Source organism: Chiloscyllium punctatum, chromosome 32, assembly GCF_047496795.1.
Source record: "Chiloscyllium punctatum isolate Juve2018m chromosome 32, sChiPun1.3, whole genome shotgun sequence".
NCBI lineage: Eukaryota > Metazoa > Chordata > Chondrichthyes > Orectolobiformes > Hemiscylliidae > Chiloscyllium > Chiloscyllium punctatum.
The window spans coordinates 18536279-18549837 of NC_092770.1; the positions used below are offsets into that span (position 1 = coordinate 18536279).

The 13559-nt window shown below is 40.7% G+C and overlaps 1 protein-coding gene across 1 annotated transcript in view; it reads right to left on the bottom strand.

The window, feature by feature from the left end:
* The window catches only part of endouc (endonuclease, polyU-specific C), a 33611-nt gene that overhangs the window by 5104 nt on the left and 14948 nt on the right, over positions 1–13559 (bottom strand). The window contains exons 2-5 of the mRNA XM_072551795.1: positions 10030–10129; positions 8684–8795; positions 8132–8253; positions 3488–3600 (exon numbers count right to left, since the gene is read on the bottom strand). Of these exons, the coding sequence (XP_072407896.1) occupies positions 3488–3600; positions 8132–8253; positions 8684–8795; positions 10030–10129 (447 nt within the window). The remainder of the gene's footprint in view (positions 1–3487; positions 3601–8131; positions 8254–8683; positions 8796–10029; positions 10130–13559) is intronic.

Genomic DNA, 13559 nt, shown 5'->3' on the forward strand with positions numbered 1-13559 from the left:
CTTAAGATTGTTTTGAGTGGTCTGGCCTAAGCCATAACAACCTCAATTACTCGCTGTGTGAAAACGTCTTTTCTCACAGCACATTTGCTTATGTTCCAAATCACTATACATCTGTGCCCCCTCATTCTTGATTCTCATATGAGCAGGAACAGTTTCTCCTTATCTACTCTACCCAGACCGAGTTTGAAAACTTCTATTAGATCTCCTCTTAACCTTCTTCTCTTCAAGGAGAACAGCTGCAGCCTCTCCAATATATCCTCATAACTCATCCATGGAACCATTTTTATTAACTGTTTCTGTACTTTCACCAGTGCATATGCATTCTTCCTATCAGGTGGCACCCAGAATTGTACACAACACTCCAGCTGAGGTCTAACATATATGTTGTGTTCTGTTCACCGAGCTGGGAATTTGTGTTGCAGACGTTTCGTCCCCTGTCTAGGTGACATCCTCAGTGCTTGGGAGCCTCCTGTGAAGCGCTTCTGTGATGTTTCCTTCAGCATTTATAGTGATTTGTATTTGCCGCTTCCAGTTGTCAGTTCCAGCTGTCCGCTGCAGTGGCCGGTATATTGGGTCCAGGTCGATGTGCTTATTGATTGAATCTGTGGATGAGTGCCATGCCTCGAGGAATTCCCTGGCTGTTCTCTGTTTGGCTTGTCCTATAATAGTAGTGTTGTCCCAGTCAAACTCATGTTGCTTGTCATCTGAGTCCTTGCATGGGATTTTGTACACTACATTGGTTTTGCTCATGCTGGGTATTGGGTCCTTCATCCTGGTGAGTTGTTGTCTGAGAGTGGCTGTTGGTTTGTGTGCTGTTATGTGCTGTGGTCGCAGTAGTCTGGCTGTCAGTTCAGAAATGTTTTTGATGTATGGTAGTGTGGCTAGTCCTTTGGGTTTGCAGCATGTCCTCGTTCCGTTGTCTTTCCCTTAGGCGTCTGTTGATGAAATTGCGCGGGTATCCGTTTTTGACGAATACATTGTATAGGTGATGTTCTTCTTCATCCTCTTTTTGCAATTCTGGTGTACTGCAGTGTGTTGTGGCCCTTTTGAATAGTGTCTTGATGCAACTTCTTTTGTGTGTGTTGGGGAGGTTGCTTTCGTAGTTCAGGACTTGGTCTGTGTGTGTGGCTTTCCTGTATACCTTTGTGGTGAATTCTTCATTAGGTGTTCTCTGTACCATCACGTCTAGGAATGGGAGTTGGTTGTCCTTTTCTTCCTCTCTAGTGAATCGGATTCCTGTGAGTGTGGCATTGATGATCCGGTGTGTGTTCTCGATTTCTGTGTTTTTAATGATGGTACAGAGAACACCCGAGCTACAAATCTTCTCACAAACTTTGTCTAACATGTATCCTATACAAGTTCAATATCATGTCTTTGCTTGTGTACTCTATGTCCCTATTAACAAAGCTGGGGACACTGTATGCTTTACTAACTGATCTTACTACCTGTCTTGTCACCTTCAATGATCTGTGCACATATAAAGTCAGCTTGTTCTACTCCTGCACCCCCTTTAGTATTGTATCCCTTATATTAAATTGTCTGTCCATGTTCTTCCCACCAAAATACATCACCTTATCCTTCTCTGCACTGAACTTCATCTACCACCTATCTGCCAAACCATCAAGTTATTTATGTCCTTTTAAAATTCTACACTGTCAACTAACAGCTAACAATGCTTCCACATATCATCCACAAACGTTGAAACTGGCCCTGAACATCCAGATCATTCGTATGTGTCAGGGAAAGGAAGCGTCCCTGAACTAAACCCTGGGGAACTCCCACCACAAATTTTCCACCAGCCCAAAAAAATCCATTAACCACTATGACTAGGGTGGTAGGTGCCTGGAACACATTGCCAGCAGAGGTAGTAGAGGCAGGCATGGTAGATTCATTTAAGATGCATCTGGTCAGATGCACGAGTAGGTGGGGAGCAGACGGATACAGATGCTTCGGAATTGGGCGACAGGTTTGGACAGTGGATTTGGGTCGGTTCAGGCTTGGAGTGCTGAAGGGCCTGTTCCTGGCTGTAAATTTTCTTTGTGCTTTTGTTCTATTTGTACTAAGTCCTGTGACTCAGCTAATTCTGTATCCATTTGATACAAGCAATCTGCTGGAAGTCACAGGAGAAGAATTTTCCTGCTCTTGTCCTCTACGAGTGACAATAAAAAAAAATCACCTAATGTATGTAACAAGGTCAGCCAGGTGGACCTCATAGATTATGAGATCACTGATTGGGCTGTTAGTCTGGTCCAGTTAGGGAGCCCTGGCTGACAGATATAAATAGGAGGGTCAGAAGTTCGTGTTCATTCTGAGTGCTGGCTCTGGGGAAGCTGGATCAGTGTTGAGGACTTGCTACATGTATATAAAGGGTGACTTGGCATCAGGATACTGGGCTCTGAGAAGTTATTTCAGTGGCGACAAGAGAAAAGCACGCTCCTGAAGTAATTTGCTCGCAATAGTCAACTTTGAGTTGGGGTAAATACTTTTGGCATCCTGTTTGGAAAGCTTGACTCATTCAATCCTGTTGTTGAAGACTGGGCCCAGTGTGTGAAAAGAATGAGTTTTTTTTGGGCAAATGACTTTGGGGCAGATGAAAGGCAATGACTAATTCTCCTGACAGTTTATGGACCCGTAGCTTTCTCAGTTATTAGGAGCCTAACCTTTTCTGAAGCACCAGATACTGAAGCATTTCAAGAGTTGACCAATTTAGTTAAATAGTATTATGACCCCAAGCCTTCTCCAATTCTGAGACGCTACCAATTTTATGACAATTTGAGAATCGGGGAATACATATTGGGAGGTTTGATGAGTTTAAGAGGATTGGCAGGAGTATGAGACTTTGGTTTAACCCTTTCTGAGTTGCTAAGAGACTATGTGGCATGTGGGGTTAATGACGCAAACATACATAAGTGCCTCCAGCTGAAGCCAAAGTGCATTTCAAACAAACACTACATTTGGCTTTGTCATTGGAAAATGTAGTCAAGATTAGAGTGGTGCTGAAAAAGCACAGCAGGTCAGGCAGCATCCTAGGAGCAGGAAAATCAACAATTCGGACAAAAGCCCTTAATCAGGAATGCCCAAAACATTGATTTTCCAGCACTACTCTAATCTTGACTCTAATCCCTCCAGTATCTGCAGTACCCACCTCCGCCATTGGAAAATGCAGCAAAGTGAAGCACACGAGTTGCAGGATATTCTGATGGAAGTGGACACCCTCGCCAATCTGGGGTGAGTTGGCTTCTGGACAGGGAAAGAGTTCAGCAGGAGAGGTGGAAATTGATGGTTATGCTAAACTATAGCTTTACAATGAAACCCTTGTAGATCTCCAAGTCTTCCAACAAAAACAAAAATTGCTGGAGAAACTCAGCAGGTCTGGCAGCATCTGTGGAAGGAAATCAGAATTAACATTTTGGGTCCGGTGACCCTTCTTCAGAATTGTATTTTGCTGCCTAGTTCAATATTTTGCTCTCAAAGAAAAAAATCATACCCTCGATTCCCTCCTCTGGAATACAGTTGAAACCAAATGTCATAAAGATGTTGCTTGAACCGTTGTGGGTCAGCTGATGTGAGATTTTTACTGGCAAGGTACTGATGAGTTAACTGAAAAAGAGGATAATTATCAGAATTATTGTCAACATATTGGATGTCACAATCACTGCTCAGCTTAATTCACTGTTATAAAGGTCTTCTAACTTCATTGCAACTCAGACACAAGAGAGGGTATGGGGGCTATCTTTAAGCTAAATCAAGAACACAGAAGGCCTTTGTCAGGAATAGATAAGACTTGTTCTGATTGTACAGGATTTTGGTGACACTACATCTGGAGTAAGTGTATAAGATTCTGGTCTCCTCTCCTCAGAAAGGATAGATTGTGTTGAAGGTGTCACAAAAAAGGGTTCACCAAATTAGTCACTGGGATCAGGGTGTTGTCCTATGATAAGGGGTGGAGCAAACTGACTATGTTCTCTGGGATTAAAAATAACAACAGGTCATCTGATTGAAAGGTACAAGGTTCTGAAGAAGCTTTAGGATAGTTGCTGGGAGGCATTTTACTCTGGAGGGGGGTTTTGGAGTCTCTATTGCTGAATACATTGAAGCCTGGGTTAGACAGATTTCAGTCTCTGAGGAGATCGAGGGATATAAGGAAAGGGTAGTTTAGTGGAGTTGAAGCATATTCAATATCATATTGAATGATGCAACAGGCTCAATGGGTTGAATGGTATACTCCTGATCCTATTTCTTGTCTTGAATAATGCTCTATGTGAAACAGGCATTCAATCACATTAGCTTCCTGCCGTGTGGGTCAGAGTAACATTCACTACTCCCCCTGCCAGTCAATCATTAAAAGGTCATTGAACTTCAAAGCCCAGATTACGAGAAAATGGACAAGCTTGGGTTGTTGTGTTTAACCAGCAAAAAAAGCTCCAAAATAAACTAACTTTAACATTATTCAAATGGTACTTCCACACAGTGTCAGGTTAGGGAAGTGATCACAGCAAGAACAGTCAAAGAATTAAAAACAGAAACTCTGATAATTGTTTGGTCAGGAAGGTGAGTGAAGTTGCTAAGTACTGAAACACAAACACACAACACAGATAGCACCCTTGAAAATGCTAGGACACTAGACTTGTGAAACCAAAGAATGTGACTAAAAAGAAACCCAAGTTGTAGTGCTATATAAACATTCTCGAGTTCATATGATTAGTTTTGGCAACATGGAGAGACTTGGCAGATTTTGCTTCAGGAAATTAAGTTGGATGTAGTCCATGACGAAACACATTGTGCATAGCTTGTGAAAGCAGGAATTGGCAAAAGTTCTGAAGTTTACATCCCGGAATTACTCCTTAGACAAGCAGTGATTCCATTCGTGACTAAAGTCTGGAATTTTCATCTTTTTCACCTGATGGGAAGAGATTGAAGTCCCTTACAGCTAGAGGTCAACCACTTGTAAGCTTCTTTGTTCCTCAAGCAGTATGTAACATGGGCCCATTGATATCCCTTGGTTGCAAAGTTCTCATAACAATTTTCATAACAGTTGTCAACCCTGGTTTGCTTGGTAGACCCCTTATATAATGAGTCAGAAGGCTGGACGTTCTTTACCAATCCAAAGACTTGATCATTCAGGTTGATACTCCCATTGCAATACTGAGGTAGTATAACACTGTCAAAGATGCTGTATTATGGATGAGATGGTAAATGCATCAAAGTTACACGAATAGACCCTGGGCCTATTTTCAGAGAGGAGCTATCCCCAGTGCCCTGGTGAATATTTCTCTCTCAATCAATATAACTAAAACAGGTGATGTAATCAATATCACATTGCTGTTTATGGGAGTTTGTTGCATGCAAACTGGCTGCTGCAATTCTTACATTACAACAGCCACTTACTTCAAAAGGAATATACTTTGTGCAATTCTGGTCTCCCTACTATTGGGAGGATGTTGAGAAACTTGAAAGGGTTGAGAAAAGATTTACAAGGATGTTGCCAGGGTGGGAGCGTTTGAGCTATAGGGAGAGGCTGAACAGACTGGGGCTATTTTCTCTGGAACATCAGAGACTGAGGGGTGACCTTATAGAGGTTTATAACATCATGAGGGGCCATGGATAAGGCAAATAGACAAGGGTGGGAGAGTCCAAAACTAGAGGGCATAGGATTAAGATGAAAAGGGAAAGATTTAAAAGGAACCTAAAGGCAACTTTTTCATGCAGAGTGGAAAATGACTAATCCCTTTCAAAACTCATGGTAGAATTAGATATTAAGATCCCAAAAGTCTGAGGCTTATGGTTTTATCATGCAGTGATGCAGAATATGTCAATCCTTTGACAGATTATTGGCAGCTCCAAAGGGGTTACTATAATGGACTATTGACAAGGGGTACTGCTGGGACCCAGAACCTGGTATATCTATATTTTCTACAACTTTCTAAGTTGTCCCTAACCTTCTGGACAGCAATGATCACCCTTTTGGTTTATACTGCCTTCATGTGACTGCTCAAGATTGTTTTAAACATAATAAAGCTTGTTTTGCTTTTTCTTGACACAACAGAACCTTCTGGAAATTTACATTTCAGCATCAACTGATTTCACCATGCACTCCCCTCAGAAAAATCTAATACTAAAATGAAAGACCCAGCTGGATTAAGTAAATGAACCAAAACCAAAGGAAATGATTGTTCATAAGCCTCCCCTGGCGTAATACTGAAGATCTTGGCCATAAAAATACTGATCAGGCCAAAATTTACACTGGGGAAATAGCACAGGTGCTCGAGAGTTACATAAAAATAAAACAAAGAACTGTGGAATGTTGGAGATCTCAAATAAAAACAGGAACATCAACAGTTTCTCCAGCAATTTCTCTTTTTGCACTGAGAGTTACATGATGGGCTTAGCATGAAATTGATGGGCTGAATTGCCTCCTTCTGTCCAGTAATGAAGCTGTAATTACACCACATGCATCGTAAAGCTACAATCTCATAAAATCATACAATACAGCAGGATGCTATTCTGCACCTCAAAGTACGTCTCATCAATTAGATCCACGGTCCTGATTTTTCCCTGTAGTCTTGTAATTATTTTCCTTTCAAGTATTTATCTAACTTGCTTGGAAAGCTTCCCATCTGATTCTCTTCCACTGTCCTTTCAGGTAATAACATTTGTTATTATACATTTGTATACATTTGTTATCTCTCATGTCATTTCTTGTTGTGTTAAACCTGCATCTTGTTATTAAATTTTCTAGAATTACATTTGGTCCATGTTTTTTTCCTTTCTTTTATCCACCATACCCCTAATCCCCAAAAGTTGTGTTTCAACTTTCTCCCTGGAAACACTGCTGTTGTATGTAGGAAATTTGGAATATCCAGGCAATTTTCAAAACAGCTAAATAAAGCAAAAAGGCCTTCATCAGTCTTTGGCCCAATAATTAGATTAATAAGCAAAAGAATGTCACTGTCCTCAGGTACTTGTACATATTTCAGAATGACAATGCTCCTTTGAACGATTGCCCCAAATTCCAAACAAATCTTGGATTTTTCCGCATCTAACCTCAATAGCTCTGACTTGTGTCTTTACTTTGCATTTTCCCAGCTCTTCACCCCACCTGTAGTGGCTGTGTCTTCAGTCCTACCCAAGCTGTCACACCCTTTGACCTCTTTCAAGGTGCTTTTTAAAGCCTAACATTCTAATCAAGATTTTGAGGATTCCTTCAAACATAAAATCCATTTTCATTTATGTCCCGATGAAGCCCCCGAAACATTTTTCCACATAGAATCAATCTTCCAACTAAATTCAGGGATCAGCGACTCTGCAAGATGAGAACCATGGTACTATCGTACCAATGCAACATATTATTCTTCAGCTAAAGTTGACTCTTTGATGCTACAAAGTCAAATTCATGAAAAGCAAACAAACAGTCATTGATAGTACTGAACTTGAGTATTGCTGAAAAACAAGACTTTCTTTTCAAATCGTTCCATTGTGCATTCATTAGGACAGTCACGAGAATACTAGAGTAGAGGGGAACAACATTTGCTGAAACAGCCAGTTAATTGGTTAGCAATTGTACTGCGATTGGTACAGGCGATCCCAGGGGGAATGCATAAGTTATATGATTGTTTAAATTTAAACTAAACTTGGCAGATAACTGATAGTCATCACCTATGAAGAGTCACCAGATTCAAAACATTAAGTCTACTTTCTTCCCACAGATGTTACCAGACCTGCTGAGCTTCTCCAGCAATTTCTGCTTTTGCTTCAGATCCCCAGCATTGGCAGTTGTTTTGTTTTATTTTGGTACATAATTGTTGCTCTACTCACATAGCGAATGTCCTGATGAAATGCAAAATGAAAATTTTTGACTAAGTGTGTCTTTTGTCAACGGTAACAAATTTCTACCTGGGAAAGAGGTTGCAAATATTCTGCCTCTGGCAGTGTATGTTCCTGAAAATATATTTTATTTCACTGACAAGAAAATCCAAATCTGAGCCAAAGTGTGAGGTGTGTTGAATGCACGATTGACACCATTCAAGTCACTGGAGTCTTTGTAAATACAATTGATAGCTTCTACTACAGTAATGCTTATGGCTTTTAGAAATCCAACGCTTTCTCAAGTCCATTGGCTGATATCACCCACCTGCATGACTTTTGTTTCAAGAACTACGTCCAGAAAGCGATTGTTTTCAGCCCTTTCTTCTGGGGTTACCACCTCAGCAATTCCAGTGGACATTTCATAGTTGTCCAAGAGGGAAATGAAGGCTATTTAAATGAATGATTAAATATTAAATTATGCAACCACAGTGAATTACAAAAAAAAATTTAAATGGTCTTCACAATTTATATACTGTCGCATTTCTCTGGGACTGCTTAAAGTAAGTCGAGTGATTACAAAATGTTAAAAACATGAATGTTATACTATATATTACACTATGCATTATTCTGCTAAAGTGGAGCAAATGGTCTGTCCCTTAATGACAGAAGGTCAATAAGAGGTTAAATGCTGTTGGTGGGTAGCTAACAGCCCTACATACAATCCCAAATCAGAACTAGGCGTAAAGCAGAAAGAATACAATGAACAGAACACACCAGATCTACAGAATAAGATTCAATTATCATACTGAATAGACTTGAATTCCTGTAGTCAGCATGGTCAGTGACTAAATATGATGTAACAGACTTCAGAACGTACCAGCAAAGGTTTTAATTGAGCGCAAACGTTCTTCATTTACATAGGAGAACAGTGGCCTACGGGCATTGTCCTTTGCATTGTTACTTCCTGCAGGGACATACCCTGCTTTACCCTGCAGGGAAACAGAGACTCCAATTACCACTAACAACAACATAATGATTACTCAATACAGACAATCCTCACCCAAAGTTGTAAATGTATTTTTTAAAAATCACAACGTTAAGTGAAACAGCAATGAGTGTATCATAAGTTCCTATAGAGAGATCAATATTGAGCCAGAATTGGGTTCCTTCAGTAACTTTCTTACTCAGAAACCTAAGGGTACATTCCTGGCTGAGTTAAAAAGCAAAATAGATCACTGTGCAGTATTTCTGTTATATTCAAACTCAAATTGAGTAACACATCAGTCTTGATGGGTTATGCATCTTACCCACAGCACTCCTGAAACTCAGCTGTTCGTCTCTGTCGCTGCCTCATGTTTAAAGTGATTACAAACTCTGAGTAGTACAAACCTACTCCCTTTGATCTATCTGTCCATCTCCTTGCCCACCTGCTTCTTTTCCTCCTTTACAATCAGGTCCTGACATCGGATGACTCAGACACACGATGAAGCAAAATGCAACAGCGCACGATGCACATGACACGACGTTAACCCAAAAATACTAATGTCATTTGAAGAAATAAGTCTTTAAAATAAACCATGCAAATGAAATAACAATACGTGGGACAGTGTAAAATAAATATTCTAGTTAAAAAACGGATTACATGTTTCCCCTGCTATCCAAAAGTAGAACATTCCTATGAAACCTGGCATCAGCTGAAATGGCGTAAAACGAAACTGCAATTAGTTTCTTCATAAAAGCTAAAATCCTCTTTGGATTTCTTTCAGTTAGCAATAACAGGTACTAATGTAGGTCTTTTGTAAAAGTGAAGTGGCATAAAGCAAACTTCTTAAAAGCCAGGGATACCTGCATCTATACTGCACCTTCAACTTCACCTCCAAGTCTGTAGACACCCTAATTTGGCACTATGTCATCTTCCTTCGCTGGTCAAAATCCTGGAACTCTGGATCTACCGACACCACGTGGACTACAGTGGTTCAAGAAGGCCGCTCACTACCATCTTCTTCAAGGCAATTATGGATGGGCAATAAATGGTGGCTTCCAAAAAATTGTCACTTCTTATGAATGAACATGTAGGCTAGCATTTATTGTATTAAACAAAACGCTCTGTATAATTCCCTATACAACCAACACTGTCCAATACTATTCTCCTAAGACAATCCAATACAGCACCAGACAACCTTTCATGCATATTTCTAAAGATGGTAATATGAAGATACTGACCTGTACAGAAATCTGATAGTCTTCTCCAGGCACAAGTCGGTTTTCGTCTGCTTTCCATAGCTCATTCAGGATGCTGGAAAGCTCCTGGTTCATGACCATTCTGAAAGGAAGAAAACAGCAAAATCTGGAAAACCCTACTTGCTCAGGGCTGGGGGAAATCTTTCTTTGGTGCTAGTTGGAGCGTTCAACTCTAGCCCTTCCAGAAACAACCTAACAGTGAGACTTGTACTACAATTAAACTCAGGATATCTACATACTGGATTAGTGGTGCTGGAAGAGCACAGCAGTTCAGGCAGCATCCAACGAGCAGCGAAATCGACGTTTTGGGCAAAAGCCCTTCCTGATGAAGGGCTTTTGCCCGAAACGTCGATTTCGCTGCTTGTTGGATGCTGCCTGAACTGCTGTGCTCTTCCAGCACCACTAATCCAGTATTTGCTTTCCAACATCTGCAGTCATTGTTTTTACCTCAGGATATCTACAGCCAATGAAGTGCCTTTTGGAATTATAGTTACTTGTAATGTAAGCAAGCAAAATTACAAGTCAGTAACTAATTACAGAGGGAAGTAATAGAGTACAGAAACCATTCCAAATGCAAGGCAGGCCGGTCAAAACATCGGTTTTATGGATGCAGTGTCATACCGAGGAAGCGAAAGACATTTCTGGCCAAAACTCAATTCTTTCTTGGTACATAATCATCAGGACAATTTTGTCATGTATTGAGAATCCTTCACTTCATTTAATTCCAGACTCTTTAACTCTGCTACCCAATTTTTTCCCCAATTCCCACAGCGATTCTTAAGATTCTGTCCAATGCTGGGCTCTGAAGTGGGTTGAGATGGGGGAGTGGTTTTGGCTGCTGGAGTCATATTTGGGAAGTTCTGCCCTGAATAAAAGACACTGGAGGAGACTGTTCAGCTCATTGGCTAATCAGGTCCTTCTTTAGGATTCTTGCACTCTATTTGAAGTTCTCATGGCTATTTATTAGGAACCTCTTCACTTGGAATATTTGAACAAAGCTGTGAGTTACTGAAATGAGTAAGGCCAATTCCTGGGGAGGCTGAAAGATTTGTTCCTTAAACTGATCATTTCCCAACCAGGGATGGGTAAAAAAAAACGCCAGACTGGATTGTCAACATCCTGAGAACAATTTTCTTTTTAAGAAAACATCCAATTACCCTAACTTGTGATTTGGTTCTTAGATTTCTACTCCAGGCTCCACTTGGAAATTATCACAGTTACTTTCAATAGCTTAAAAGAACATGAATCAAACCACATGAACAAATCATCATCTGTTCACCAATTTCTGCTCATCCCTAGTCTGACCCTAATGGTTTTACTTGTTCATTCCAGAATCCATGTATTTCCTGAATCAACTACAGAATGGGAAAAATATTCCAAAGCTTCTGAACTCTGGAGTATTCTTTATGTCGCAGCGTATTGAAGGAGGTGCCATAAAGATTGTGGGTGCATTGATGGCTAACATGCAAAGTTTGATAAATTCTGGAAATAAGGAAATGTAACCGTACTACTTAAGAGGGGAAGGAGAGAAAAATTACAGACCTACTATTTTCACATCAGTAGCAGTGAAAATGCTAGAATACATTACAAAAGGATGGGATAACTGCGAGCTAACAGAAATTGCTGGAGAAAGTCAGCAGGTCTTGCAGCATCTATGAAGGGACAGCAGCGTTAACGTTTTGGGTCAAGTGAAGGAAGACCCGAAACATTGACTCTGCTTTCTCTTCACAGATGCAGCAATACCTGCTGAGTTTCTCCAGCAATTTTTGTTTTGTTTTTGATTTCCAGCATCCACGATTTTCTTTTGGATGCTAAGAAAATCTGATTGAGCAGGATCAACATGGATCTGATTAGATTAGATTCTCTACAGTATGGAAACAGGCCCTTCGGCCCAACAAGTCCACTTCGACCCTCCGAAGAGTAACCCACTCAGACCCATTCCCCTACCCTGTATTTACCCCTAACTAATGCACCTAACACTATGGGCAATTTAGCACGACCAATTCACCTGACCTGCACATCTTTGGATTGTGGGAGGAAACCGGACCACCCGGAGGAAACCCACGCAGACACGGGGAGAATGTGCAAACTCCACACAGAGAATCACCCGAGGCTGGAATCAAACTCAGGTCCCCGGTGCTGTGAGGCAGCAGTGTTAACCACTGAGCCACCGTGCCACCCCATTTATGAAAGGAAAGTCAGGCTTGACAAACTTAAAGTTTTTTTTTAAAGATAATACCTGTAGCATAGATAAAGGAAGACCAGTGGATATAGCATATTTGGATTTTAACTGCCCAATCATACCACTAAGTGTCCTCCTTTATTATAGATTCAAAAATTCCTCTGTAACTAATAACTAATAACTGATAACAGGTCGTACTTCATGGTGCTTCCTCTCCCTCCATTCTTGGAGAAAGTGGAGACTGCAGATGCTGGAGATCAGAGTCCAAGATGTGTGCTGGAAAAGCACAGCAGATCAGGCAGCACCCGAGGAGCAGGAAAATCGACGTTTCGAGCATAAGCCCTGATGAAGGCCACAGTCTTCGACTCTCCCTCCATCCCTGAATAATGAGGTTATATTCGCCACCTACAAAACTGCAGTTAGCAGAACTTTGAAAGACTACCGACAATGTCCCTAATGCTTTCCGTTTTAACACTCCGTGACTGATCACCAAGTCCAGAACACCTGACTACCTTAAGTCCCATTAATTTCTTTCTTGCTATTTTAAAACCTAATATTAATACCTTGAAGTTTTTTTTTGCTTGATTGACTGTCAATTATTTCTGGGAGGGTTTTGGTATTTTTCTCCATGAAACTATACATGGCAGTACTTCCACCGACAAGTTCTCCTCCAATTCAATCCAATCCATTCTGACTTTGAACTACATTGCTTTTCTGTCACTGTGGGGGTACCTATGCCAAATGGAAGCAGAGGTTGAAGAAGGCAGCTCACTATCACCTTCTCCAGGACAATTTGGGAGACGGAATAAATACTAACCTAGCCAGCAATGCTCACATCCCTGTGAACGATTGAAAAAACAGCTTGACAGCTGAAGGACAATTAAATCTGACAGTTGTCTATTAGACTGTTTGAGCTATTAAAAGGTGAAACAGACTTATCGGATCAGACTGGGTAGCGCCTTAGAGAACTACATTGGTGCAATTGGGAAGGGGAATTGAAAGGGGAAACATCCTTGCAGAATCCATCTTGTCAAGTCCCCTCAGGATCTCAGATGAGTCAATAAAATAATCTATAACTCATCTAAACTGCAGGTCTTACCCACTCCCAATTCCAGCTATCAGTTAAATGAACCTTCCCCTCATACATGTACACCCTTTTCCACATTAACAAATCTTTAGATACTTGCAAACTTCCATGTCATTATCAGTCTTAAAGTTGCAGCATTTTAAATTACATGGCACACAAAATTGTGCTGTGATGAAGGTTGGTTTGAGATTTCATTTTATAAAAAATGTTATTCTAGTCAAGAGGAAGTCATTAATTACTCAA